This window comes from Notolabrus celidotus, chromosome 5 (genome assembly GCF_009762535.1).
Source record: "Notolabrus celidotus isolate fNotCel1 chromosome 5, fNotCel1.pri, whole genome shotgun sequence".
Lineage (NCBI taxonomy): Eukaryota > Metazoa > Chordata > Actinopteri > Labriformes > Labridae > Notolabrus > Notolabrus celidotus.
In genome coordinates this window covers 11367936-11395604 of record NC_048276.1, presented here as the reverse complement: position 1 = coordinate 11395604, position 27669 = coordinate 11367936, and the positions used below count along the sequence as shown (strand labels likewise).

General features: G+C 40.2%; 1 protein-coding gene across 4 annotated transcripts; it reads right to left on the bottom strand.

The window, feature by feature from the left end:
* Nucleotides 1–1830: 1830 nt before the first annotated feature.
* Nucleotides 1831–27364, bottom strand: zgc:100829 (uncharacterized protein LOC445149 homolog). Of its 4 annotated transcripts, XM_034683762.1 has the most exons (10): nt 27147–27269; nt 26375–26485; nt 26081–26282; nt 24828–25388; nt 17033–17177; nt 16769–16859; nt 15956–15994; nt 15815–15856; nt 12615–12912; nt 1831–2976 (listed from the first exon to the last, which is right to left on the bottom strand). In XM_034683762.1, the coding sequence occupies exons 4-10, from the start codon at nt 25012–25014 to the stop codon at nt 2753–2755; spliced, it is 1026 nt and encodes a 341-aa protein (XP_034539653.1). In that variant the 5' UTR covers nt 25015–25388; nt 26081–26282; nt 26375–26485; nt 27147–27269; the 3' UTR covers nt 1831–2752. The 4 variants fall into 4 exon arrangements, with proteins under 4 accessions (XP_034539653.1, XP_034539652.1, XP_034539654.1 ...); XM_034683761.1 differs by lacking the exon at nt 26375–26485 and having other exon boundaries at nt 26081–26339; nt 27147–27364; XM_034683763.1 differs by lacking the exon at nt 26375–26485 and having other exon boundaries at nt 25503–26339.
* Nucleotides 27365–27669: the final 305 nt, after the last annotated feature.

Genomic DNA, 27669 nt, shown 5'->3' with positions numbered 1-27669 from the left:
CCAGGGCGCAAAATCAACTTTTAACCTCATCTGCCATTGGCTAGTGACCTCCAAAAGTGTATCAGCCAAAAATATTTTTCAACGGCCAAATAAAAAAATCATGCCTTATGTGATTTAAAATAGTAACAGCCTCATCAAGTTTCCAGTTATCTTTGAAACGTTGTATAGTGACATTACTCAGTTTAGCTGTCTGTTCCTCTTCTTGGTCGTCTCCTCCCTCTTTGTTTATCCTTTTTGTTTGTGGTGACTTCACGCTGGGAATGTGTCACCACATCTTCCTCGAAACGCTTCTTCAAGCAAAGGGAATGAATAGAACTCCAGTAGCTGACGTCACGCCGTTCACGACGTACCAAATCACAACACAAGTACAGAGCGCCACGAGGGTCAAAATAGCCTGACAGTTTGCAGGAATGGGAGAAAGTATGAAAACAAAACCTCACATGCATTACAAAATTTTCCATCGGCCACTGGCGGGTGTGTGTTTTTGTTTTACACGCCAAACTATTTTTTTACCAGCCATTGGCGCTTGGCGGGTATTAATTTTACACCCTGAAGGAAATTGTATTCAAGGCAAGAACATCTAAGATGCGTACACGTACATCTGTTTGTAAGTAGCATTGATGGAACTTAGAAAACTATCATCATAGCAAAGGTCTCTGTTGCTTGACATTCTGTCATGTTGTAAACATTCTACTGTGGCTTCCACAGAGTTTTTTTTTTTTTTTTTTTAAGTTATATTTTTGGCCTTTTTGCCTTTATTGTATAGGACAGCTGAAGAGACAGGAAATGTGGGGAGTAGAGAGTTGGGTAAGACATGCAGGAAATGGTCGTCCGGCCGGGAATAGAACCGGCGACCCCTGCAATGAGGACTGTAGCCTCTGTATGTGGGGTGCTGAGACTGCTAGGCCACCAGCACCCCCCAAAGAGTTTTTTTAATGTCATGACCTGCCTTACAAAACTCATCAACCACCCTCGCCCACCAAACCCTGTCAGAGCTCCTCCTGAATGGGTAGAAATTTTCACAAGCTTTGTCCCCCTAATTTTTCAAAGTGCATATGTAAAAGAAGTTTATGATCCAGACACGACTACTGCTTCAACATCCAGAACCAGATTCATGACATGACCTTGTTCTGTAAAATAACTTACTCTCTCTCCCAAGATCTCTCAATGAAGAGTTTGTGTCTCACTTTTTAATATACGACGTTGGCGTTTATTAACTTCTACCTTTCACAGTGTTGCTTTAATTCACACTGCTGAGGTGTTTTGTTACCTTGGAGATATTTTTTTTTTTAAACAGATCCGGCAGCTGCCAAACATTAGCCGAAGTAACAGCGATCTGCAATGGAAATCACAGATCCAAATGTGAGAATATGCCTCTCACTTTTAGCATCGGCAAACATTTCAGTTTCATTTGCAAGCTTGGCGAGCGTTACTGGAAATTAAGCAGGAAATGTCGGAGCACAGTTATAACAAGCGTGGGGGTGGATGATGATGTGTAGCACTGCTGAAATTTAAATTTTACACTGGCCCTGGTGAAGCAGGCAGGATTACTTGCTGAGGATGGACATTTAAAAATGACATATATATTCTCAGTGACCTGGCTCCAAGCTGTACTGCGAATGACTCAGTAGTGCATCTGCTAATAGGAGTTTTGACTCCATGTATATGCTGAGAACAGTATAAGCAAAACTGTGATGGAGCAGAAAACGTGGGAATATATGTGCAGATATTCAAGTCTAACAGTTTGGGTTTCTAAAGCTACAAGACGTGAAAATGAAATTTTTATGATGAAAGGTAAGGAGTAAATCACAAAAGATGAGTCTACAGATACATGTTGTACAGGATACACAATTTTATTGTTTCTTTGATTGCACCTTACAAGCCAGACTTAAAAGATTTTAAAAATGTACAAGTGAGCGTTGCAGCAACATTAAATATCCCATTACAAAATATCTTCCTCCCTATAGAAAGCATACAAAAACAACATACCATAAAACACAACCACACATCACTTGTAGAGCTCTCAATGAAAAATAGAGAAGAGCAACACAGAGCTGGATTGTTTGGCAGCAACAGTCTAACTTGATCCACGGGGAGAGACAGACAAGGCATTTGGCACTGTCATAGGTCCACGACAGGTCGCAGAGAGGCTCCTGCCAGGTGGCACAGGGAGACATACACTGCATCGTGACAAATAAACAACCCTGCACTGGTCCCGGGGAGGAGAAGGCGAGATGAAGGAGGACCCTACTGTGCCTTCTTTCACCCTGCTAGGCCGTCCCATGGCCATTCTTTTGTCCTGAACCTCAAATACTCAGCCTCAAAAACCAGTGATGAAAATAATGATATTGGTAAGGAACCAGTATTGTGTATGCAGGGTTTATAATTGGACTGGTGGGTCAGAATGTGTTTATCCGCATGATAAAGTGGAAAGCGTCAAAAACAAGTGAATACATGCGATAGTCATCAATACCCTGCGAATACATATAGATTACAATTTTGGCATTTCCCTCCCACAAATAGTGTTTACAGTACTGCAGCATCCAAAAACAAAAGAAGACCATTACATTCAAGCATCTCCATTTCTGTGCTTTGGAACTGATGGTTGCAATGTGAACTAAGAGCCACCTTAGGAGCTCTCAATCACATCAACCCACTCTGCAAAGGTTCCATGTTTAGATACCCCCGATTGTCCAGTGTGGCTGTATTTGGGGATGAAGCCGAGTGGGGCGTCTGTGCGTCAGTGTGAGGATTACCTGACAGTGGGTGTGGTGGTTAGACGCAGGTGGCTGGGCTTGCTGGGGAGAGGGGGCTTGATGCCGCGGGAGGGGGTCTGTGAGGGGGGTGCGGCGCCATCGACGCTGAAGGTCTTCATCAACTGAGCCACTCGGCCGCGCCCTGCACTGGCTGGGGTGCTCCCTGATGACACGGCGTCCTCTGAGGTAGCACGCCGAACCGCTTCTAATGGACTGATATCTGGGGAATAGAAGGGGATGAGATTTGTTTTAGAGGTATCACAGACCACCAAAAACATGACTGCCCCATTGTGGTTCATTTTGATGATTTGTTCTCAGGTTTATACCTTTAAAACTTCAAGTAATGGATTGTGTACCTTAAAGTTGTCTGACAGTTGTATTTAACACAAAAATACAGGGGCTGTCAAATTATAGATTTTCCTAATCATGATAAATCGCTTATTTTCAGTTCTTAATACTAATTACTGGTAACCATTTTTATTGCCTTTCTTTATTATTTGCATTTTATGACAGTTTGAATGCAATGAAATATACTTTATAATAATGACTTTTACATTTATTATTCAAATAAATGCACTGCTACACCAGTGTGGTCAGAAACAATGGCTAAGAGGTAAGAGCCTCAAAGCGTTTTATCCACAAGTCTGTGGATAGCGTTCTGCCAGCTTTTGGGATGCGGCTGCTTGCTGACTTCACTCTGATTGGCTGCACCTGTATGCTTAGCTCATGGGTGGAAGCTCAAAATCAAAGCACTTCAGGGATATTTTCATGCCGCTCGACACAAGGTGCATATCACTTTTGATTTGTCAACTAAGCCATCTAGAAGAGGTGAAATATGCCATTCAGAGGCGCAGTGGTGTCATTGGCTGTTTTCAAAAAACGCCTACTATACTAGCAGTACGTACTGATTTGGCCAAAATTCAGTATGTAGTAAGTAGTGAGTAGTATCTATCAGTTTATCTATCAGCTTCGCCATTGTTTACTTCCGCTTTCCGAAGCCAGAAATTCAGTGACGTCTGGTCGAGCATACTACAACACAGTTCAAACAGAAAGGTAGTAGGCAGTACCTACTGCCTACTACATTAGTAGGTAGTATGTAGCAGGCCGTTTCGAAAACAGACAGTGGCAGCAGGAAGCAGGAAGACTCGGCGGCATCTTAACTACAGTGTGCTAAAAGGGACAACAAAAGCATGCTATTAAAAAAAAAATGTTTTTCAAAAAAAATCAGACCAATTTGATAATAATGCTGACAGCCTTAAAAAGGATACAATTCCAAATAATAATAAAAAAAACCTTACAGAAAACTAAAGACCTGCTTAAAATGTTATTTTTTAACTTTGTTGTTATTTTCGTTCATTTTTTGGCACTTCTTTGTTTCCAATGCTGGACTCTTTTAATCTGCCATAGAGGGATTTTAAAGCACAACCAGCACTTTATTTGCATGTTGTCTAATTTATCTCTTCACTTTGTATTACAGGACAGTTTTCTAGGCAGTGCCAGTCACACAGGGATCTTGTTTACTGTAAACTGCAGCAGTCAGGGTCTGATTACAGAAAAAACATTGTTAACTGATGTATTTAAAGATCTGTTAAATCCATAAAGTTTCAACACATATGTTATAGTTGTAAACGCAGAAATCCAGCTATCCCAGTTTTCTGGATCCCTTTCATCTTCCAAATACTGTGCCTACGCTTTCCTTCACTCATTTCTACCGTTTTTCCCTCCTTTTCATTGGCCTCCCTTTATCCCCTCACTGCTTGAGCAGAGGTCATCCTCAGTGGAAGTGAAGTAGGGACACAGCTGGGTGTAGTCGCTGCATGCATGTGTGTGTGTGTGTGCTTGCAGAGGTACTGTGTTTGGAAGAGGGTGTAATTGAGGGAGGAATGGAGGGAACAGGAGTAACGGAGGGGAGGGAGGGAGGGCCACAGGGACGGCAATGGAGAGCAGACAGACGCTGCTCAGACACCAGAAGGCTTGAGGAGCCACATATTTTTAGCGTCATCCCCGGGGGACAGAGATATGTGAGAGCACCCGCGTGCACGGCTGCAGACGCGCACAGGCTCACACAGAGACCCACACAGACACACACACACACACACATCGATACACACACTCACAAAATAAAGCCAAAACATGCACAAGCGTACACACAGTTTCTAACAGTTGAATTTCAAAAGGACACACACGCGTTCTCATGTTACATTCAGGTGCGTGCATGCACACACATGCACACAACCATAGTCATGCACCTTTACACGGCTCTGCTGCACATGGATTCAGTCATGCATGCACCCATCTCTCTCTCTCACACCAAGGCACAGAAGACACACACACACAATCAGACACACACAGAGAGGTGGGGTGCAGCCAAAACCGCACAGGCACTCCTGGGGCCGGGGAACCTTTAAAGCCTCTTGATGTCTTGCAGGCATGAAAAGGAGAGACCTAAAGTAGCCTTTAAGGTTGTGTTATTGTTTATTGTTGTTTACTTTCCTTTTTCTCCTCACTCCCCTCTCCCTGTGGCTCTAACACCTCCCTCCACCCTCCTCTTCATCTCTTCCTCTCCCCCTGTCTTGCCCTGCCTTCCTCTGCCCCCTGACCCGCGGTTCCTGTGTTAATGTCCTCTCGCCGCGCTGCGTGGGCTTGCCTCTGATTGTCTCGTTGTGTTGTGTGGTCACCACGGAAACCTTGGATAGGCTCCAGCAATTGAGGCTGACACACATTCAGGCACGCACCGAGCACACACACACAAACACAGACACAGGCACATACACACTCATGGTCAGAGAGTTTTTTGAGCTCAGAGGCTCGGTGCAGGTCTGAGCGGAATGCTTAATAGAGAGACACAGAGATAGAAAGCAAGGAAAGAAGAACTGCTTTTAGAGGTAGAGAGACTCGTGTCCAGACATAAAGCGAGTATACATGCGTACACATATCGTGTGAGAGAATTTCTTTAAGCTAAGTACCTTCCCACAGGTAACCTGACCAACCTGTCTTAACACACCCAGCAAAAATGCTCAGACCCCACGCCTTTCTGCCTGAAACTCTCCTCAGCAGCTGCACTCTCCGCTCCGTCAGCAGAAACAGTCATTAAGAAGCTACCTGCAAAAACACCTATTAAAATGAAAGAGAATCCCTCCATTAAATCACTCGTCAAGATTGATTAATCTCCCATTTGAGCTTTCGTACGCCACTCCTCACATCTCAGGCCAGCTCGTAAAACGTACAGGGAGGACAAAGAGGAAGGGGCGGGAAGCCGTGTCACTGACCAGGCTAGCACAAAAATTAAAGACCAATCTATCTCTTTAAAGACCTCCACGTCTCTGGCAGAAAGAGTGGAGGAAGGGGGGGGCAGAAGTGGGGCAGAGGGCAGAATTCCCTAACAGCGTGTCTGTGGACTGAAGGGCAGGGAGAAGAGTTGGTGTGTGTGTGTGTTGGTGTGTTGACGTGGGGAGGGGCCCCTCCTGTGTGGGGGCTGGGGCCCCTGTCACTTATCAGCTCTGGCTGAGCGTCGCCCAGGGCTAGAGTCGGGAAGCAGCGCAGGAATGTGTGTCCTTCCCTCTGAAGGTGAAGAGAGAGGAGAGGAAAAGCCGACCGACCGACAGACAGGGAAGGATTTATAAACATGAACACACACGCACACACACACACACACACACCGCCAGCTGCTGGAGATTGATACACTTTCACGCTCACATGTGCTTAAATCATGTGATACAGTACACACGCGAACACAACACATATTTCTGCAGCTCCAGGGTCAGCACTACACTCGCTCTTAATAAAATGATTCTCTCATATCTTTGAATAAAAACAAAAACATCTTTTCACTGGCTTCTTTCTCAGACGTCACCTTCCTTTAAGAAAGCCCCAAGTCATACGTTTATGAGAGTCTCACTTTTATCGATTAGACATCTTAAAAAATGCTTTCATTTTTACTTCAAGTGTTCGCTTGAACAGTTTTCAACCAGAATTAAAACACCTTCATTTACAAAAGGTTGACCTTCCAGAGGAGTCAGGTATGTGCAGTTTGGAGCCTATTTGCAATTATTTATTTATTTAAGTGTAAATAAACTATATTTTTTGTGGCATACTCAATAGTTTATTTTTTATTTATTACATTTAAATGGATTTTAATTATGTGATACTTTCTGAAGCTGAAGCATCTTGAATCTTGCACTTCACCCAGCAATAAAGGTAGATAACTTTCAATGAAATTAAAGGCACAGTGGGAAGTTTTAAATTACTTTGAAATAGTCTCACTCTAAAACCGAGGCCTCTTCATTACCTACATCGTAAATCAGGATTATCAGCTTTAACATTGGTTATTTCTCTAAACTGAATTTTACTGCATGTGTTCGACTCAGATTTTCAGTGAAAACAGCAGAGTCGATATTTGGCACCAACCCAGGAGGAGGCTCTTTTTAGAACTCTGCTGGTAAAGTTTGTCAGTAAGGATGAGTTTTTATTTCTTAAGATAATTTTCTTCTTATAGAATATTTGCACCAATGGCTGATACTGGAGCAAAAAACAATGCAGGTTTTCAGTTGAAGTATTTTTTTAGACAAATAAACTCTAAGACCTGGGGCCTCATGTAAAAACGTAGCGTACACTCTTTTTCAAGGCAAAGTTCAGATTTCAAGAGTGAAATGACCGTGGAACTGTGCGGTGCCTCACGCCAACTTCATGGCTGGTGTGCACACGTTTCTACAGCTGTTGATCCTTGTGCACAGATTCATACATCTTGATATTTTTATGTGTACAACGTTTTCTGGATTTGAGCGTACGCAATGTTTCAATAAATCCTTGCAAGTCTTTGTACATGAGGCCCCTGGGCTTTGCTCAGTAGAGGAGCAAAATGGCTCTGAACAAGATTTCGTATTTATGCTGGCTTATGAATGTCTCATTGCTCTTTGGGGAAAATAAATTGTGGATATATAGATTTTTTATTTTATTTGATTTGATTTATTTGTAAAGGGGCCATGTACAATATTTAACATAAATGTCACCATTTGATGCATTGTACCGGAGTTAGCTTAAAGCTAATTTACATCTGCAGTCCCTTGGCAGGTCACAATTAAAACATCACATTATTAAAACGCTCGCACGCATGCACGCAGACACACACACACACACACACACAAATGCCCGCGCGCATTCTGGCGTTTATTGGGACAACAGGGCTGTGACTGGTTACCTTTGTTAATTAACTAACGGTATGCAACGTTTTGTCGCTGTTGTTACAGTTCTTTAATTATGTAGCAACAAATCAATATAACACCTCATCACTCTGCATCCAACAAATTATTTTCTTAATCAAAGAAAATTAGTTAAAAACAAGAGATATGTATGGCAAAAGCCACATCTTTACAACAGTGGATGATGGTGCTCATGGGAAATGCAGTCTTCATCCCAGAAACATGCTACACATTTTGTCTACTGTGCCTTTAAAGGCTTATTCTTTTCCCCAACTGTGAGAAAAACTCATCACTTTACCTGATATTTGATAACTGTATCTTAACAATATCTATAACTTCATATTTTCAACATCTTCTTATCTTCAAAACACTCGTTTTTAAATCATGACATCCAATCTCTTATTCTGCTATTTCAATTCTCAGATCTCACACTCAGGGGTTGAAAACAAGTTCAGTCAAGCTCCAGTGGGCATTTGTAAACACAACTAAATGTCACCAAAGCAGATTATTAAGTTCTTCTTCTACAAATGTTGTGTGGGGTCATAGTGTGCGCTCTCAGGATGCAGACATCCTTGTCATTACCAACATTCAAAAGAAAACAGCTGAGGCTCGAGCCTTATCCTACAGTCGTCCTCCTCCTCCCAGAGGAACAAGCTTCCTGCCATTGTGGAGGACAGATATTCTGTCAGTATTTTTTTGTTCAGAGTAAAGGCACATTTATTCAGCACTGTGTTCAGCCCACCTCAACTCCCACCCAAACAGCTGCTCCTTTTTCCTTTCTTTTCCTTGTCCCTTCATTTGTCGTATATTGCTGCCATGCATTGTCAACACATGTCACATGTAGCTATGAATGTAGAAGCAAAAACACACACAGACAGACACACCAAAAAATACCTCTGCAATTAAAGGACTCTTTGGTTATGATATCCTATGTTCATTTCAAAAATGCTTTCACAAACACCTCCAGGATAATTCAGCTTGATGACATTACTAAAAGCTTCTTAGATGTCTTGTGTGGGGCTTCTGGAGTGATTTGCTGTGCCTCCAAAATCTACAACAAACTGCCAGAAACTTTCAGGACAAACCATTTAAAAGGGAGGAGGAAAAATAGAAATATGTGTAGGATTGATTTTCCTTTTTCATTCAGCGTTCTATAAAAAAAAGTGCTAGAATACATGCAGGGGGAAGAAGACCAGACACTCAACCTTGAGGAACTTTACGTCTGTGGGATATTGAGAGGCTGTGGTGTGTTTTCTGAAGGAATTATCCTCACTGATGGATTTTATTGTTAAGCTGACAATAAATAGAATTCTGCATTTATTTCATACTACGGAAGTTAAGGATGGCATTGACCCCGCTCACCTCTCTCACTCACTGTGACTTATATTTTCTATGAGCCACAATGAAACTGAATTTTTGACTCTTCAACTGAGTGATGTTTTTGAGTGCTTCCACAAGTTCAAATGCCAAAGATGAAAGTTTGCATTGTACTGAAGTTTTCTTTGTTAATTCCTATTGATAGAACTTTTCGCAGAGCTTTCATAAACTGTTGCTGTGTGTTTGCAGCGTAAATATCCTGTAGGATGAAGGTTTTTCCAGCAGAGGGACCCTATAGAGATGAGGTTTCCTATCCAGCTGGACATCTTTTCTTCCCCTACAGTATCTTTGTTTTCCACTGGATGGTGCTAACTTCATCCTTTCACTGCCCCCCTTTTTCAACACAACTGGGTCACTGTATAGTGAATGAGTATTCACTCAATTCATGAAATTGGGGGCTTTGTTTAGACGGGAAGTCTGGGAATTGGCATGATAATTCAAACAAGAGTCAAACGTGAAGTTATTCTCACCACATACTGTAAGATTAGTGACATCATCATGTATTTCAAGACTAAAGATATCTGAATGAAAGCAGTCAGAAATCCCAACTAAATAGAGTCTAGACTATGGACTTTTTTCTCTAGGAAAGACAGAGGTATACAAGTAGCACACAAAGAGTGAGACAAAGAGAAAGATCTTACTAGTTTGTAAAAAGCTGAATAAGATATTAAAATAAAGTTGAATTGTAATGCTTGAGCAGAGTGAGCTAATGTGTGTTTTGCCACCAGTCTTGTCTACGTCTACGGAGCACCAAGAAAATCACCCACTCCTGTTTTTTTTAAGCTACAAAAACACCCAAAAATGTTGTGTAAACCCACAAAAAATCAAATATTAACCATATGGTTATTTTCTTGTGCCTCAATTGATACGTGCCCTGAAATTATTTATTTTTAAGATCATCAGTGGCGAGATAAGTTATGTCCTTATTGTTATTTTTTATGCGTTAAACTGAAATGTGATATGTTTGACTGTAAAAATAAATCAAAATTACAAGAATCTGCACACTGTCCAACTTGCAAAAACATTGTATGCACCTTTTATCAAAGCTTTATTGAAAGTCTCTTAGTGTAATCTTGTATAATGTTGGTTTGATTGTCTTTCCGTGAAAGACAAGAAGTATCTGAATGGCATCATCAGAGTCCAGGAGGAGTCCAGCTTAAGGACCTCTGCTCCCTTTGGACAATGCGGGTGGTCCAGAAAGCAAACTGAATTTTAACCCAACCTGATCACATGCTTGGCAGTGAATTTGCAATCATGCCCTCAGGTCGGCGGTATTATGTGCCGGCGCGAAAAACAAATCGCTATGCAAATTATTTTACTCCTTCTGCCATGAGGCTGCTAAATGAACAAAAGGCAAATTAAACCAAGAATCACTCCGCATCCCGCTCTGCTGTGCGGACACTGTGGTTGTTGCTGATGTCACGACGTGTTATTTATTTCCTTTATTGTATATTTTGTACTATGGATGGGTTGACTGTAAAACTGAACTGCCCTTCTGGGACTAATAAAGTATTCTAAATCTGAATCTAAAAATAAACCCATAATAATGGCAACGTTTCGGTACTAGACCTTCATCAGGCAAACATTTTGCAAAGATAGGCAGAACAACTTAAAAAAAGGGTGTGACTTCCAGTCTGCACATAATCAGGATCACGGAATCAGTTGGGGGCAAATCAACAAAATAAAAAAAAAGAGATGACCCTTTAAATAATAAATAAAATAAAATAATACAGCTTTAAAAATAATTTAAATTGAAAGAATAACAACTAAAAAGGACAAGAAATCAAGCAAAAAAATGTAAATCAAACAATTTGAATGAACAAAAACAAAGGTTATCAATAAATCCAAAGTATAAAGTAGGAACCAAACTTAGTGAAGTAAAAAGATTTTAAAAAAGCCTTGACTGTAAAATCAGGACTAGATGTAAACAAAAACACTACATACACATGTAGACGCCAAAATCAGCAGAGTATAAGAGTTGTCTCTCTCTCCACAGGAAGCATCCAGATCAATAAAAAATTAAAGAACCCCACAGGAGCTTTGATGAAAGTGTATCACCTTACTTTCTCATTTTCAAGATACCAGCTTCATGAAAATAAAATATAATTGATTTAAAAAAATAAATGAGAAAAATAAGACGGAGAGGTAATACAAATTGAATTTCTGTAAACTTATCTTGTGTAAAACCATTAATGTAGGGTAATGGGGTTCCTTTTCTAGCTGGTGTGTCAAAGACAATAAAAAGTTTTTATAATAGTTACCATAAATAATGACTGATGTGATCAAGCAGCTCAACCAATGTGTTCTGTTAACTGACAACTGCACAATAAGATGCTCTCATAGGTTTACAACAGAGAAGCTACCAATCTATCAGGTGTGTAAGGGCAATGTGGGACAACGACACACACTCCAGTCACACACGCTGTGTTCCCCTGCACGCTGGCCTCTTTTTACCCTGCCACTCCATAAAGATTCCAGCAGGCTGAGGCACTGTTTGGCAGGGACACGTTAGGTTAGGAGGAATAAATCATCCTTTTTCATGCTGCAGCAACTAGAATTCTGTATCATATGAACTTAATTCAGTCTGCTTCTGCTCAGGTCAACACAGACACCATTTCTCTCTTGTTGGCTTTTTGCATTTGCATGTTGCTGGAATTTGGACTGAATGCTGAATAAACATCTGTCTTACTTTGGACAAAACAAAATATTGATGATTCTTCTTTTGCAAACTAACAAGCACATTTGGCTCGGCTCAGCAATAAATTCCATCTCTTGGCTCTCGAAAGACCCTTCAGTTAGAAACACTTATGGCTTTTAAAATTCAGCCAAACTAACAGAGTTTGGACTTACTATAGTCCTGCGTTCACATATGTGATATCAGTTGTTCAGTAGTTTCATGCGACACCTTTTATGTTCCAAAAAACATGGCCTGTCATGGCATAAAAAATGTAAGTGATGTTGCACATGCACACAGAGTTTTTTTTCTTTGATAGTGACTGACACAACGTTTAGAAGTCTTACCAGGCTTGAATTTAAATGTTACAACCAAACTTAACATGTAGGCTGTAAGACTGTTTTATCATCATGTATCAATTTGCAAAATAAGCGAGAATTAAATCTGCAGAGCCGTCACATGACAGCAGTGACTGCCAGTGTGCTGGTGTATTCATCTACATAAGACTGACTTCATTTAAAGGAATTAAATGGAATTAAGATAACACTTAAATTCATTTTGACATTAAACCCCTCATGCACCTTTACCCATGACGCTTTGCACACCCACCTTTCCCAGCCTGCGACTCCTGGGGTTTCCTTTGCTCCTGTGAGCGCTGGAGGACTTTTTCAAGTGCTGTCGCTCTGGAGTCTATTTTGACGGTGCTACTGCTGGGGGAAGGAGACTGTGATGCTGTAGCCGAGGCCAGCCTCAGACTCACGAGGCTGGGTCCTGTGTTGACAGAACCCGGTGTTGCATTTGCTGAAGCCGGTCTCACATTGACAGGGCTGGCTCTCATGGGAGGCCTGGAGCAGATGGTGGTGGGCTGGGGTACTGACTTCTCCGCAGCCGCACTGGCCGACTTCAACTGAAGGGAAAGGGCGACAAAATGGGGACAGAAGAGTGCGATGAGTGTTGACAGCTAGTTCACATACAGTGGAATTTACTGCCATGTTTGATTAAATCACTGGATAAATGATTCAGCAAATTACAGTTCTCCACTGACTACACTACTGTTGTAATGAAGCACACAAAGCTATGACCACTGATTAGGAGTTTAAGGATGTGTGCAGAGAAAATTATAAGGTGACTTGGAAATCAGGCTTCCTCGCTAATCTTCCTTCCTGATCTCACGCCTTCTTAATCAACAATCTTCACTCTCTCCCCACTCTCCTTTCTCTGGCTGGCTCCTTCCCGCTTTAAATCAACTGGAGAAAACCTGCAGCAGTGCTTACAACACCCACTGCTACATCTGCAGCACCAAAACAGCCTCTTCCTGTTTTCAGACACAAACCAACCCGTCTGCAAACAAGACATTCACCAAAAGTAATAATCATACAATCACTGATCAGGTTTAGACAGCTTTTTCTTGACTGTCTGTCTTCTGATACAGACTAAGTACAGTTGATACAACACAGATACCAGTATGGTATTTGGCTCTGATATAAGACCAGTATTGTACTGGCCTTAGACACCTATACTAATATCATACCAACCTCAGATATCATTACCAGCCCCTTACCGACCATTAACACTGACACCAGTATTTTACAGATACAGATAGTGATGTCAGCGATATCCCTTCTTCAGTAACATTCTTCAATACTGTTACCAGTAGTGTGTCTGTCCTTGCTTTCTATACCAGTACTGTATGAACCTCCAACACCAATACCAGAATTATACTAGCCTCAGATACTCGCACCAGAACCGTACCTGTCTCACATACAGAAACCTGTTTGGAAGAAACCTTTCTACACTGGTAATAGAATTGCATCCATCCTTGATACAGATATCTGTATTGTATTGACCTCTAATACAGATATCAGAGTAGTATTGGCCTCTCATAGAGATGTTGGTATCGTATTGGCTACTGAAACAGTTATTAGTATTCTGTTAGCCTCTGATACAGATATCGGTATGGTATTGGCATGTGATAGATGTCAGTATTGTATCTGTCTCTGATACGAATATCAGTATTGTATCACTGCGTGATACCAAAATCTGAGTTGTATCGGCCTCTGAAACAGATATCAGTATTGTATCACTGCAAGATAACAAAATCTGAGTTGTATCAGACTCTGAAACGGATATCAGAGTAGTATCGGCCTCTGATACAGATATCAGTCTTGTAACGCCGTGGAATATAGATATCAGTATCGTATTGGCCTCTGATGCAGATATCAGAGTTGTATCAGCCTCTTATACAGATATCAGAATAGTATTGGCCTCAGATGCAGATGATACAGTATTGTAACGCAGTGGGATATAGATATCAGTATTGTATAGGCTTGTGATACAGATATCAGTATTGTATTGACCTCTGATGCACATTTCAGAGTTGTATCAGCCTCTAATACAGATATCAGAATAATATTGGCCTCAGATGCAGATGATACAGTATTGTAACGCAGTGGGATATAGATATCAGTATTGTATAGGCTTGTGATACAGATATCAGTATTGTATTGACCTCTGATGCACATTTCAGAGTTGTATCAGCCTCTAATACAGATATCAGAATAGTATTGACCTCTGATACAGATGATACTGTATTGTATTGGCATCGATACCACCTAAAATGAGATACCATGTATCTGTGAGCAAGCAAGTCAATGCACAGACCACATACTATAATCAATTACCCCCTCCATTTAATCCACTGGTTTCAGGTTCTTGTCATGTGATCATAAGAGTGTGGTGCTAGTAGATGGTGGCGTGTTTGGAGGCGCTGACACAATGTCAACGATCAGTGTTTTCTAACTTGTATCTTTAAGTCACACTGATCTTAAAGGGACACTCAGTATTGGACAGTACTCAGGTCCAGGTATCAGGCTCGGATTCGGGATGCACAAAATTCATACACATGTTCTCCTAAGGTTTTAATGTTCATGGCTAAATCCGCTTCAGCTGGCCAGAGATACATTGAGACCGTGTTATACAAAGAGTCTGGTATAGAAATAAGAAGTGAGGGAGAGACATTTCTTTCTGTGGTAAAGAGGAGTGAAAAACAGAGAACAGAGGCAAGCTCATGCGCCCAAACCTCAGGAGACTATCGCACAATCCCATCCATCTGCGACTGACGCATTCTCTATCTCTGGCGTTTTAATTCCCTGATCAAGTTCATCAACCATCTGTTCTGGGGCAGTCCAGCAATCCTGCCTTGCCTCTGCGATTCAGCTGCTCTGGCGGCATCATGTGTGTGTGTCACCTGCGCACACACACACCGCACTCACACAGAATCACGTCCCCACACATTTGTGTGCACATAAACAAGAGAAAGGAAGGAGGAGAGCACACTCCCCCAGACAACTCAAGGCTGGAGCGATGATGGAGCCAGCGGGAGGGGACGGCCGAGTTCAGCTGTTCCCTGGAGAGAGCTGCGAGGGGTGCGGCGGTTCAGACGAGAGGGAGCCCGGAGAGAGGGAGAATGCTGGGGGAAAGATGATCTGCAGAGAGGCTGCGAGTGAGGGGACAGCTGGCCTTAACCACTATTTCCTGTTACTCACTGAGGGAGGGACTGCCATGAGACGGAACGCAGGAACTCTAAAACCACATCTAAAAGAGCGGAAGACTGTTTTTACTTACTTTTAACCTTTCCAGGACATGTGAGCCTTCATAATGTGTTATTTAGTTTAGATACCACTTGAAAAAAAATCTATTTTTGCTTAGTTAATCTTTTAGAATGTGTGCTTAATGCATTAAAACATAATAACAGCTAAAATTGTAGCAACAGTAAACAAAAACCTACAATGACTTTAACTCTCAAATACCTTTTCTGCTGCTGGAGGTGATGAATGCTCGCTCACTGACACCTGTGGGTTTAACAGAGACATTACACCAGTGTTACAAGTAATGATGCAACCGGGGAGTACAGGGCTCAACAATTAGAGCAGGCAGTAACAGGAACTCACCGCCAGAGGGAGTAAAGTGCTCATGTCTTCACATTTTCCCTGTTCAGAGAGAATTCAGAGCCATGTTAAAGCATACTAAAATGTGACACGTCATCCTCATTAACCATAAGAGCTGCTTTAATACAGAAACAGTGTCATGAGTCATAAAAAAGGAAATAACCAGGCAGCATATTGAGAGTGTTTTAAACATATAAGCATGCTGGGTGTGTTGATGTCACTGCAGGAAAAAATCAGTGATGCTCTGATTTCCACTGAGTGAGCAGCGTTCAGCTTTCGCTCAGGGAAGCATCATGGTCAGGCCAGATGAGACCATCCAGCCAAGCTCACTCTGGTTCAGTGTGTGCACGGTTGCCATGACAACACCGGAAAATCTCTCTTAAAGATAGCACGAAAAAAAAAAGGGGGAGATTTGTCCTCCACCTGCACTCTCAAAATCCAAAAGCAGCAAACCGAAAAAACCCACGTCCAGAATATCAGTTATTCTGTAAACGATCCTCAGTGAGGGATTATTTTAACACAAATGTGAGGCTCAAATTAATGGGGCTATAGTTCAGATGGGGACAACAATTAAGCTCTGCAGCTACTTTAGAGAGGAAGTGTTGATGTGGAGCATGAAACAAAGAAACAACTTAAGGATACTGTAGGACTTTGGTACAAGCCAATTTATTCTACAAAGAAGGAAGCTCCTCGATTGAACATCATGGGAACAATAAAATCTTATGTCGTTTTCATCCTCCACTCTGTTGTAAGCTGTTGCATCTTCCTGTCAGACATAATCTCCTTATTCAAAGCTGCACACAAACAGCTACACACCTTTAGATTCAATGAAACTCCAGGAGGGAGGTTCTCTCTTTCAGTCAGGACAGGTTCTGTGGTTCTTCTGGTCTTTAAGATAGTTTGACAGCTGCAAAACAGGATTAGAGTATGTCATGTCAATATCAAAATAGCTTACAACAGAGTATACAACAGAATTTAATTACAATTATTGATAAAAGTTGACAAAGAATACAAATCTAATATTTATGTCACATGTTGTTTTAAGGCCGTGATGTGCTTTGATGTACAGAAATGCTTTACTTTGAATTGTTCTGAAGACTTGGGTTCTTCTTCTCTCCCAGACCTGAGCAGATGAATCTAGAGCTCAGCTCGTCCACCTCCCCGATCACAATGACCGCCACGTCTCCGTCTCGACCCAGGAGCCAGCTCACATTCTTACTATTGGCTGGAGGAGACACACAGACACGTGCAAAATGGATTCAATAACTCTGAAACACTAAGTGAACTTTGTATGATGTAAATATACGTTGTTAACGCAAAGAAGCCATGAATAAAGAAGGAGAAACAGAATGAAATACTTTTTACTGGAAGTACATTCAAACCACAATGAGAGACAAAGATTTTATAATAACAGCTTCCTGACTTTTTTGGGATATAGAAACCAACATTTAAAGTAAAATCCTCATCAAACACTGAAGCAGCTATGATTGAAAGGTGCCGCAGAGACTAAATGGGGTCGTGCTTGTGACGCGTCTTGCCATTATTCAAAATCAAAGTCCAAAGTAAGTTTAACAAAACAATCAAAATAAATCAATACCAAAAAAGATCTAAATAAACAATGATAATGACAATGAGGGTCAACAAAAAATACTCAACCCCACTCACCCTCTTTGTATACCTCCCGCCACCCAACTGAACAGGTACTTAAAAGGTTAACCACACCCATGAACTCAAAAGAGGAAATGAAGTAAGCAATAAAAAAGGAAATAATCATGATTAACGAATAAGACAGACAATCAACATTATGGCCCCTACAAACACTATTTATATATATAGTGTATTTATATATATATATATATATACATACATACATACATACATACATACATATATATATAGTGTATTTATATATATGGTGTAAATATATATATATATATATATATATATATATATATATATATATATATATATATATATAGATAGTGTATTTATATATATATATATATATATATATATATATATATATATATATATATATATATATATATAAATATAAGTATAAATATAAATATAAATATCAACATCTATCTGCCGATACGAACATATAATGATTGTGTTCTTCCTTGTTTTTGACATTCACACTTTTTTGAAATGATATATCTTGTCCAAGTCCCCCCCATAAGAGATTTTTTGGACAAAGGACTTCACGTGTAAACAAAGATTAAATCCTTTCTTATGAGGATAATCACTCAGGTAATCTGCTGTTGGTTCAGTCAGTGCATCTGATGGTCTGTAGTTTGTTCTCTGGAACAGCAGAGGTAACAGTTAGTAAGACCTAAACGACTGACCACATACGTATGAGACAGCAGCTTCATGTAGATGATATAAACAGAACTGATGGGGAGAAACCTTGACCTTGTTTTGTATAAACATGTGCGAGGATTAACCGAAACCATTTATTGTTTTCAATCTCTCATCTGAACTAGTTCTGAAATGTAAACCACATTAGACACAAATTTGCAACCCTAAAATAGAAACAAAACCAAACCATTAATTCACTTTTGTTTTCTTAATTTGTTTCATGAGGACACTGAATCATCATGTGCAAACAATCACAACAAGTAATCAACAACATACTGCTACCATGTGATTACGTTTGGAGCCTAAAGAAGTCATCCAATAGAGTTAAACCAGCTGACTGTAGATGCAGAGGTTGAGAGGTTGCCGGGTCTAAAAGAGGCTAACATACTTTCATAGTGAAACTGGTTCTGCCAGCTTGCCCTGTGTATTGCATTGTAGCAGGGCATACCAGGATGATTACGTTAAACACAGCAGTCAGGACATACCTGGGCAAACAAAGTGCAGAGTGCAAACTGACAGCTACAAACCATAACATTATTGTCAGGTGAGATGAATCTGTCAGCTGAGAGCAGGAACATTCAGATGACAGGACATTTATTTGTTGGCTTATGTTCAAGGTCCTACTGTAAAAGATGATGTTACGTAAAGTTAAACCTTCATAACTCGCCTCCAAAGGTACGGTGAGCAAAAAATGAGAGGAGGTTGTTTTTTTTATCCAAAAGAACACGACCAAAGCTCCTGATATGATGAGCTGGAAGCTTTTTCTTCCTCTGCCTCATGTGAATGTCAGCAGACTGCCCACGACATAAACACATGCACACAAACACACCAGCATATAGTCATAGCTTAACCACAGTAAAAGTCTCATGATCAAAAATAGCTGAAGGCTGAAACTTTCATTTAATGCATGGAAACAAACTTAGTATGTTGCTCTCCTACAAGGCCAGCAAGATAAAATCAAACTCTCTCTTTGTTTTTTGAACACATACATTTCCTGTATGCTTCCTGTTTCTCCCCCTGCTAATTGTTTGTAAGGATCAGGGTCTTGACTCACTTCCTATTTTTACACAGAAACACCAACTATCCATTATTTCCTGTGCACCACAGACTGGGAGCATGTGTGAGGAATAGTAGCCACCATGTGATTCCAGCCTGCAGTCTCCGGCCAGCCTTCTTACGACAGCTGCATCGGTCATTAAGAGATAGAAAGAGCTCTGTTCTCGCACTCTGCAGCTCAGTGTATAGAGCAAGTGCTTTGTCAGGAGCCAACACAAGACAGATCACATTACAATGTCAATGACAGTAAGTGCACCAACTGCACTGTGCTGTTGATTGACCATATTCATGCAGTGGCCATTTTCCTGTGACATTAAGCTCAGGGTGGACGGCTCAAGTAATATTAATGATGCCGCACTGACGTTAAATATCTTAAAGGGAGTGAAGGGGAGGAATCCTTTTAATTGTACTGCTTCTTGATGCATTAGCAATTGAAAATAGATTTGGTATCAACATCTCAAAGAGCCATCGGGCAATGTCTTATGTTCAAACACCAAATATTATAAGCATTCAACCACTTTCAAGCTAATATAACTGTTAAGCAGGAAGTGTCTGAATGCTACCAACACTTTTTAAAAGTTTTCAACAATATAACAGTTAAAGAAAGCTTAAATTCCTCCCAAACAGTAACTGCAAATGTCAGCATTTAGCTACTTTCTAGCCAATTAAACTGCTAAAAGTACATGGTTATTAGCATTGCCTTTTGGGAGTATTATGCAGTATGAGAGAAAAGGCTTTAATTAATTAATTGATAACAGTAACTGTAAATGTAAGCATTTTTCAACTTTGTAGTGAACAGAAGTTTTAACCTAGATGTCAACCTTACCTTGTAATAGTGTTACACAGCATGAGAGATAGGGCTTTAAAGTAAAAGCAAGTATTAGCATTAAACCACTTCCTAGCTAACATAACTGGTTAACAGGAAGTGCCTGAATGTAACATGTTTTTTGATAGTGTTATACAGTATGATGGAAAAAGCTTCACCTTGCTAACATTTACTGTTAATGTCAGCATCAACCACTTTCTAGCTACCATAACTGTTCAAAGTGACCGTTTATTAACATTTCCGTTTGATAGCATTATACAGTATGTGAGAAAACGTTTTAATTCATTGATAGCTGTAACTGAAAAAGTAAGGTTTTATTCACTTTGTAGCTAACAGAAGTGTTAGAGTACCAATATGTCAATTGCCTCGTAATAGTGTAACACAGCATGAGAGAAAAGGCTTTATATTCTTGCCTTGCCAGTAACTGTAAATGTTAGCATCAAACCACTTCCTAGCTAACAAAACAGCATTATGTTATACAGTATGATGGAGAAAGCTTAAATCCCTTGCTAACAGTATCTGCTAATGTCAACATTCAACCACTTACTAGCTAACAGAACTATTCAAAGTGGCAGGTTATTAACATTTCCCTTTGATACTATTATACAGTATGTGAGAAAAAGCTTTGATTTATTTGAATGTAAATTTAAGCTTTTATCTACTTTATAGCTTACAGAAGTGTTAAAATCAACATTACCTTGTAATAGTGCAACACAGCATGAGAGAAAAGGCTTCATACTCTTGCCTTGCTAGTTACTGCACATGTTAGCATCAAACCACTTCCTAGCTAACAAACCTGGTTAGAAGGAAGTGCCTGGATGTAACATTTTCTTTTGACAGTGTTATACAGTCTGTTGGAAAAAGCTTATATCCCTTGCTAACATTTACTGCTAATGTCAACATTCAACCGCTTCCAAGCTAACAAGCTATTCAAAGTGCCTGGTTGTTTGAATTTCCCTTTGATGCTAGTATACAGTATGTGAGAAAAGGCTTTGATTCATTGATAGCTTTAACTGCAAATGTAAGGTTATATTCACTTTGTAGCGAACAGAAGTGTTAAACTACCTAGAAGTCAACATTGCCTTGTAATAGTGTTACACAGCATGAGAGAAAAGGCTTAATATTCTTGCCTTGCTAGTTACTGCAAATGTTAGCATCAAACCACTTCCTAGCTAACAAACCTGGTTAGCAGGAAGTGCCTGTGTGTTTACATTATTGTTTGTGTTTTACAGTATGACAGATACAGCTAAAATTTCAAGCTAAGGGTCATTTTTGCTAGAAAGTGCCTGGATGTTACCTTCTCTTTTGATTGTGTTTTACAGTATTATGTTAAAAGCTTAAATACCTTGCAAACAGTGACTGCTTATGTCAACATTCAACCACTTCCTAACTAACAAAACATTTCGGAAGTGCCTTATTGTTCATATTACTGCTTGTTGGTGTTTTAAAATATGATAGATATGGCTATCATTTAAAGCTGGGGATCCTTTAATCCTTGTGTCTGCATGTAACATTTTCTTTTGATTGTGTTTCACAGTATGATTTAAAAACCTTAAATCCCTTGTTAATAGTAACTGCTAATGTCAGCATTCACTTCCTAGCTAACTGCACTTTTAGGAAGTGCCTTGATGTTTACATTATTGTTTGATTCTGTTATATAATATGACAGAAATGGCTAACATTTCAAGCTAAGGGTCATTCAAGCTAAGGTGTATGATTGTAACAGTTTCTTTTGATAGTGTTTTATAGTATGGGGGTAAAAGCTTAAATCCCTTGCAAACAGTCACTGCTAATGTCAGCATTTAACCACTTCCTAACAAACAGAACTTTTAGGAAGCACCTTATTGTTTATATTACCGCTTGTTGGTGTTTTACAATATGATAGATACGGCAAAAATTTCAAACTAAGGGTCATTTAAGCGAAGGAGGTCTCTGATTGTAACATGTTCTTTTGATAGTGTTGCACAGTATGATGGAAAAGACTTAAATCCCTTGCAAAAAGTAACTGCTAATGTCAGCATTCACACACTTCCTAGCTAACAGAGTCTTTGGGAAGCATCTTAATGTTTTTATTACCGCTTCATGGTGTTTTACAATATGACAGATACGGCTAACATTTAAAGCTAAGGGTCATTTTAGCTAGGAGGTGTCTGTATGTAACATGCTCTTTTGATAGTGTTATACAGTATGATGGAAAAAGCTTAAATCCCCTGAAAACAGTGACTGCTAATGTCAGCATTCACACATCCTAACTAAGAACTTATCGGAAGCGCCTTGTTGTTTATATTACCACGTGTTGGTGTTTTACAATATGACAGATACGGCTAACATTTAAAGCTAAGGGTAATTTTAGCTAGGAGATGTCTGAATGTTATCATTCTTGTGCCTTATTATGGCTAGCAAGTAATCAGTGTGCTTTTTCAACTGAAGTGATGTATCTGGTGTTATGGTCTCTTCAGCTGTTAAGAAGCAGTTAAATCCCAGTGAGCACTAGCCCAGAATTTAACCTTGAAATTTGGTCAAAACAGAGTGAAATAAGGTCTGAATGTCCTAGACCTCATTTCAGCCATTATTCAACTCTTCAAAATACGATTGTGACATCAACATGTAAGGAAACTCACTTCTGTTCTGTGATTTTGATGAATGGTTTGTTTTAGGTGTGAAAGGAGGATGTTAATGATTATTTATCTGAAGTAGTTCCTAGAAGTTGTTTGAATCCTCATTTCAACACATTTTATTCTTCACACAAAAACATCGCTACGGTGCATAATGGGTTTTGAAATGTAAACAAGAAGGTTAAGAGGGATCACAAAGGGAGCAGTTTTAAACATTCACCCAAGAAGAAGAAAACAGAAGACTCTGTTACTTGAGCTCTGACCACACAGACTGAAAGATCCTCAAATGCTGACGTAGTTAATGTATCTGACGTCATGTTAAGTAATAAACCCAATGGCTAACACACAAGGGTGGTGTGTTGGAATGTCAAAGGCCATGGTACTGGAACTATCTTACGACATTTGTTTTTGGCTGTTGACTCTGAAGCGCTGTAATGCTTTCGCTGGGAAATATTTGAGATGCAAATTGAAAATCACTGTGTGTGAATGAGTGATACATCTTGTGACTAAAGCAGATTTCCCAGTTAAATATGGTCTAAACATAGATGTTGAATCATGATATTCAAATAGATGTTGAAAAACTTTTAATTTTGGATCAGCTTTCATTTCAGTGAAGGGCAGTCATTTTTTAACATCTTTTGAACAGAACAAAGCTAACTGTTTTGATGGCAATTGTCAAATTTCCTATGATCATATAAGCTACAAACTGTAGTACAGCTGTATAATATCATAAAGTATTTGAGCTTCATATCTGAGGTGTAAAGTCAGAGGAAAATGGCTGCTGTGTTAGTATTTTGAATTTACTTCTGATGCTCTATATCTTAGCAACTGCCAAATCCCAAAGCCTACGCAGCTTACATCATCATAGGAGCCATGGTAAGATTATATAAAAAAAATACTGTACATTCTTTGTTATGTCATTGCCATAAAACTTAATTTCTCATAGCAGGACTTGCTCCAGAGAAGCCAGAGAGAAAATGCGGACAAGCCAGATTCTGTACTACGCGTCTAACCAGTTTCAGTGCAGCCATGCAGTCTCCTGAGTTTCTGGTTGTTTTCTTTTGTTTGATCACTACATGTTCACTGATCACCACAACGGTTACCTTTCAGAAGAACCCACTCCTTTAAACACATTAACTTAACACCGCCAATGAAATTCCACCACTACCACCTTTACCTCAGTCTTTGTCTCTGTCCATAAGTTTCCATCTATTCATGTAAACATCCGTTTCAGACATGAGTAACATCTCTGACTTGACCTAGTGAATATTTGTCTGTTGCTCAGATTACTGGAACAAAATGATCCAAGCTTGAGCCTTAAAGCTACAAATGTGCATGTGAACCTGAACACTGCCACATACTACACATCCACAGTAATACCACTTGTATTAAACTTCTTAGACTCTATAAATAGATACCTAGTATTTACTTTGCTTGTGTAAATGTTAACATCAACTTGAGTGTGATGTTTACATTCATAGCCCTGCATCATCAATATGCTGTAATTGTTAAGGAGTACGGATATAAATAAAACATTGCGTTCGGGAAGTATAAATGGACCTGTGGCTTTAAATCAACCATTCTCATCCAAATCTCAACTTTTACAACCTCACAGGCACATTTATGGGAAGCAGCTGGAGTTTAGCTAGCCCAAGTTTGTATTTCAGGAAACTTTTGAAGTGGACTTTGTGTAAACACTGACTAAACCAACAGCTGTTCAGATGACAGAGAGAAACTAAACTAAAGGGACAGTTCGTCAAAACCAGTGCTTCTACTGTTCACATCTCAAGCTTTATAACTTGCTATCAGCTGATTCAAAATAAACTATGCTAACCTATTAGCTAAAAAGATTCAGAGTTTGGTCTTTAAAAGGAGCAGATCTGTCTGAAGCTTTGTCTATAAAAGTGATGGTCAGTGTGCCTGAAAAACTTGCTGCACCCTGTTACACTTGCTTAACAGGAAGCAGGAAAGTTAACAAATGAGAGTTGTAGATGTTGGTGTTGGGGTGGTGGTTTACCTTTTTTTGGTTTTGTTCTCTTGCATTCAGCATCTCCTCCTTCGTTCTCCAGCTTCTCCTCTCGCTCTTTCCAGCGGCGCACCTGCTCCTGGCGCATTTTCAGGAACAGGGTCTTCTTCTGGTCTTCATTGAGAGCGTTCAGCACATCAGGGTCGATGAACATATCCTTTAAAATCTGCTGCAGCATGATGAATGATGGGTAGGACAGGCGGTTGATGGATGGAGGCACTGTCCGTTTGGCAGCAGCTTCTTGAAGTGGTCTGTTATTGTTTATAGTCTCATGTCTTTGCAAATGAACTCCTGATGGGTTCTGTTTTTGAAATGTCTCTTTTTACCATCAAAGTCTTCAGGAAACAAGGCGCATGCTTATCCTTGTGCTCAAATTTTTGTACATACTGTACAATCACACACATTCACTCATTCACACACGCACACACAATCTCACACACACACAAACATGCACACACAAAATCCGGTTTCCTGTCTGTGCTGTGCTGACAGTTTCCTCTCGCTGCTGAGATGTCAGTTTCTTTTGTCTTTAGAGGTCATCATTGAGACAACCTACAAGAAAACAACAAAAACAAAACATTTGAAACGAACATCTGCAAAACAATGTTGTACCCCCAAGATTCTACTTCTGTTCCCAAAGTTTTGAAGTCCCAAATATGTCCTGACCAGGTTCAGAAACTTTTCAGTTCAGTCGTCTGTCTTGTCCCTCCCTCCATGAACACGGAAGAGCCCAAACCCTGTTTCCAAACTGACAGAGAGGCTGCTGCCCAGAATGGGAGGAGATTTCTAAAGGAATGGGGCTGTTTCTGTCATCAGTGGCCCACTTCCCTCCTCCCCCTCCTCACCACACATCCCTTCCCAAACCCATGTTCCTTTCTCACCCCCAAAAACTCCCACGAGATAGCGGCTTCGTTTCTAACATTTCTGGTTCCAACAAAACACACACTTGGGTCATAAACCGGTGCAGCATGAGCCGGTTTGCTATAACAAGGAGATTGAAATGGTCTCCAGCAATCACAGTGGGGAGTTAAACAAAGGCTACCAACAAAAGCAGCACTTGGAGGGAAAGAAAGCTTGTCTCAGACTGAGAACTATCACCCTGCTGGAGGGGAGATTGGTGTAAACACATTTTAGGGTGCAGAGACAGACACTTAGATGAAAAAGGGGGGTTGTGAGGTGAGGGAAAGTGGTAGAAAAAACATTAGAAGTTGTAAGAGAAGGGAAGAATTAGCTGAAGTACTCACAGTGGGATGTAGACAGCGGCTCCACAGCAGTGTATGCTAACTAAGCTGGGAGAATCACAGCGCCTGTGGGTCCTCCTCGGCTTTGTGTGTGTGTATGACTGATGACATCACAGCATTCCAAAAGCTCTCTCCCTCCCTCCCTCTCTCTTTCTTTCTCTCTCTCTTACACACACACATGCATACATATACACACTCCCTCACACTTGATTTGAAAAAAGGGGAAGAGAGATTCAGGAAGTTGACCTCACATAATAAGAAGCTGTGAAAAAAAAAAGGAGAGAATCCTTAACTTACATGCTCTTTTCTTTTCCCCGAATAATCTCCCTCAGAGGAAACAAAGGGAAATACACCCCCAGAACTTAAAGGTTCCTGGGCCCCCATTGTTGTCTGCGGTTCGACCGCCGGCTGAAGTCCAGGGTGGATTGTGCAAATCAAGCCAGTGACGTATGGGGAAAAAAATTACATTAAATAAAATTTTGAAATTTTTAATAAAAAAACTAAACTAGGATGCATGTCCAGGAACTCCACAAGCACTGGTAAATTCAGCCGAAAGTCCCAGGACCTTTGAGAAGTACTACACCCCAAGCAGGGTTTTTTTCAGGGAGGAGATTATCTACCCATGAACTAAATTTAGACCCTGGTTCCTCCAGTCGAAACGCACGTAGTTCCGGGCTAAAGTTCCTGCGGTGGAAAAACACCTTTATACATCAACACAGGCTGTAAAAAAAAAAAAAAGGTGTATTTTTTTGTAGCACACACAATCACAAACAATAATCATTCTTAAATATACACAAAAAAATACAAATGTATATTTTATTTCCTTATTATAGTCAGTGAACGTGGAACATTAACACACACTTAGAGGGCTACTTCTTTTACATAAGGAATTTGAATGACATTACATTGAATGATGCTAAGAGGGTGCTAATGTTGGTATTTTTTGCATCACGATCATCTAGCGTCATTTAAATCTGCAAAAAAAATAATTAAAAAACGTATTGCACGCATATGCTGCAAAAGCTCAGCAAAACTGTGTCACGTGGTGTCTCTTCGAGCAGCTGCTTACCTTGTCCGTTGTTTATTCTTCCATATACTTGCATTATTGAGGCCAAGCGATTCCCCCTGCTCTCTCTTTCTCCTCCTCTGTCCCCTTCAGCCTCTCATTTTTAAACAAAGAGCGCCCCCTCGTGGCCAACATTAAAACACGCCTGCAAAGAATTACGTCACCACTTCAGCCAACGCTCAGCTGCTTCAAAGTGCACTGTGGCTCTAAAACACAAGCTAAATATAAATGGAAGCAACGTTAACGTGAAGGCATCACTTCCAAAAATGCTCTGTTCATCAGCAGCAACCACACCAGAGGCAAAAAACCCACATCCAGCAGCTCCAAAGGGTTAAAGAGGCATGGTGTTATACATTGGAGCAGGCCTGCGGTGCCATTACTTCTGCGATGGTGGACATGTTGCAGCAGCAGTTAAATATGAATTAGATTAAGTTGTTCTCTGAGCTAGACCTGTTGTATTAATCTTCCCAAGCAGCATTCCTGTGAGTAATTATTGCCTCTAAGAAGAATGCTTAATGAAAGGGAC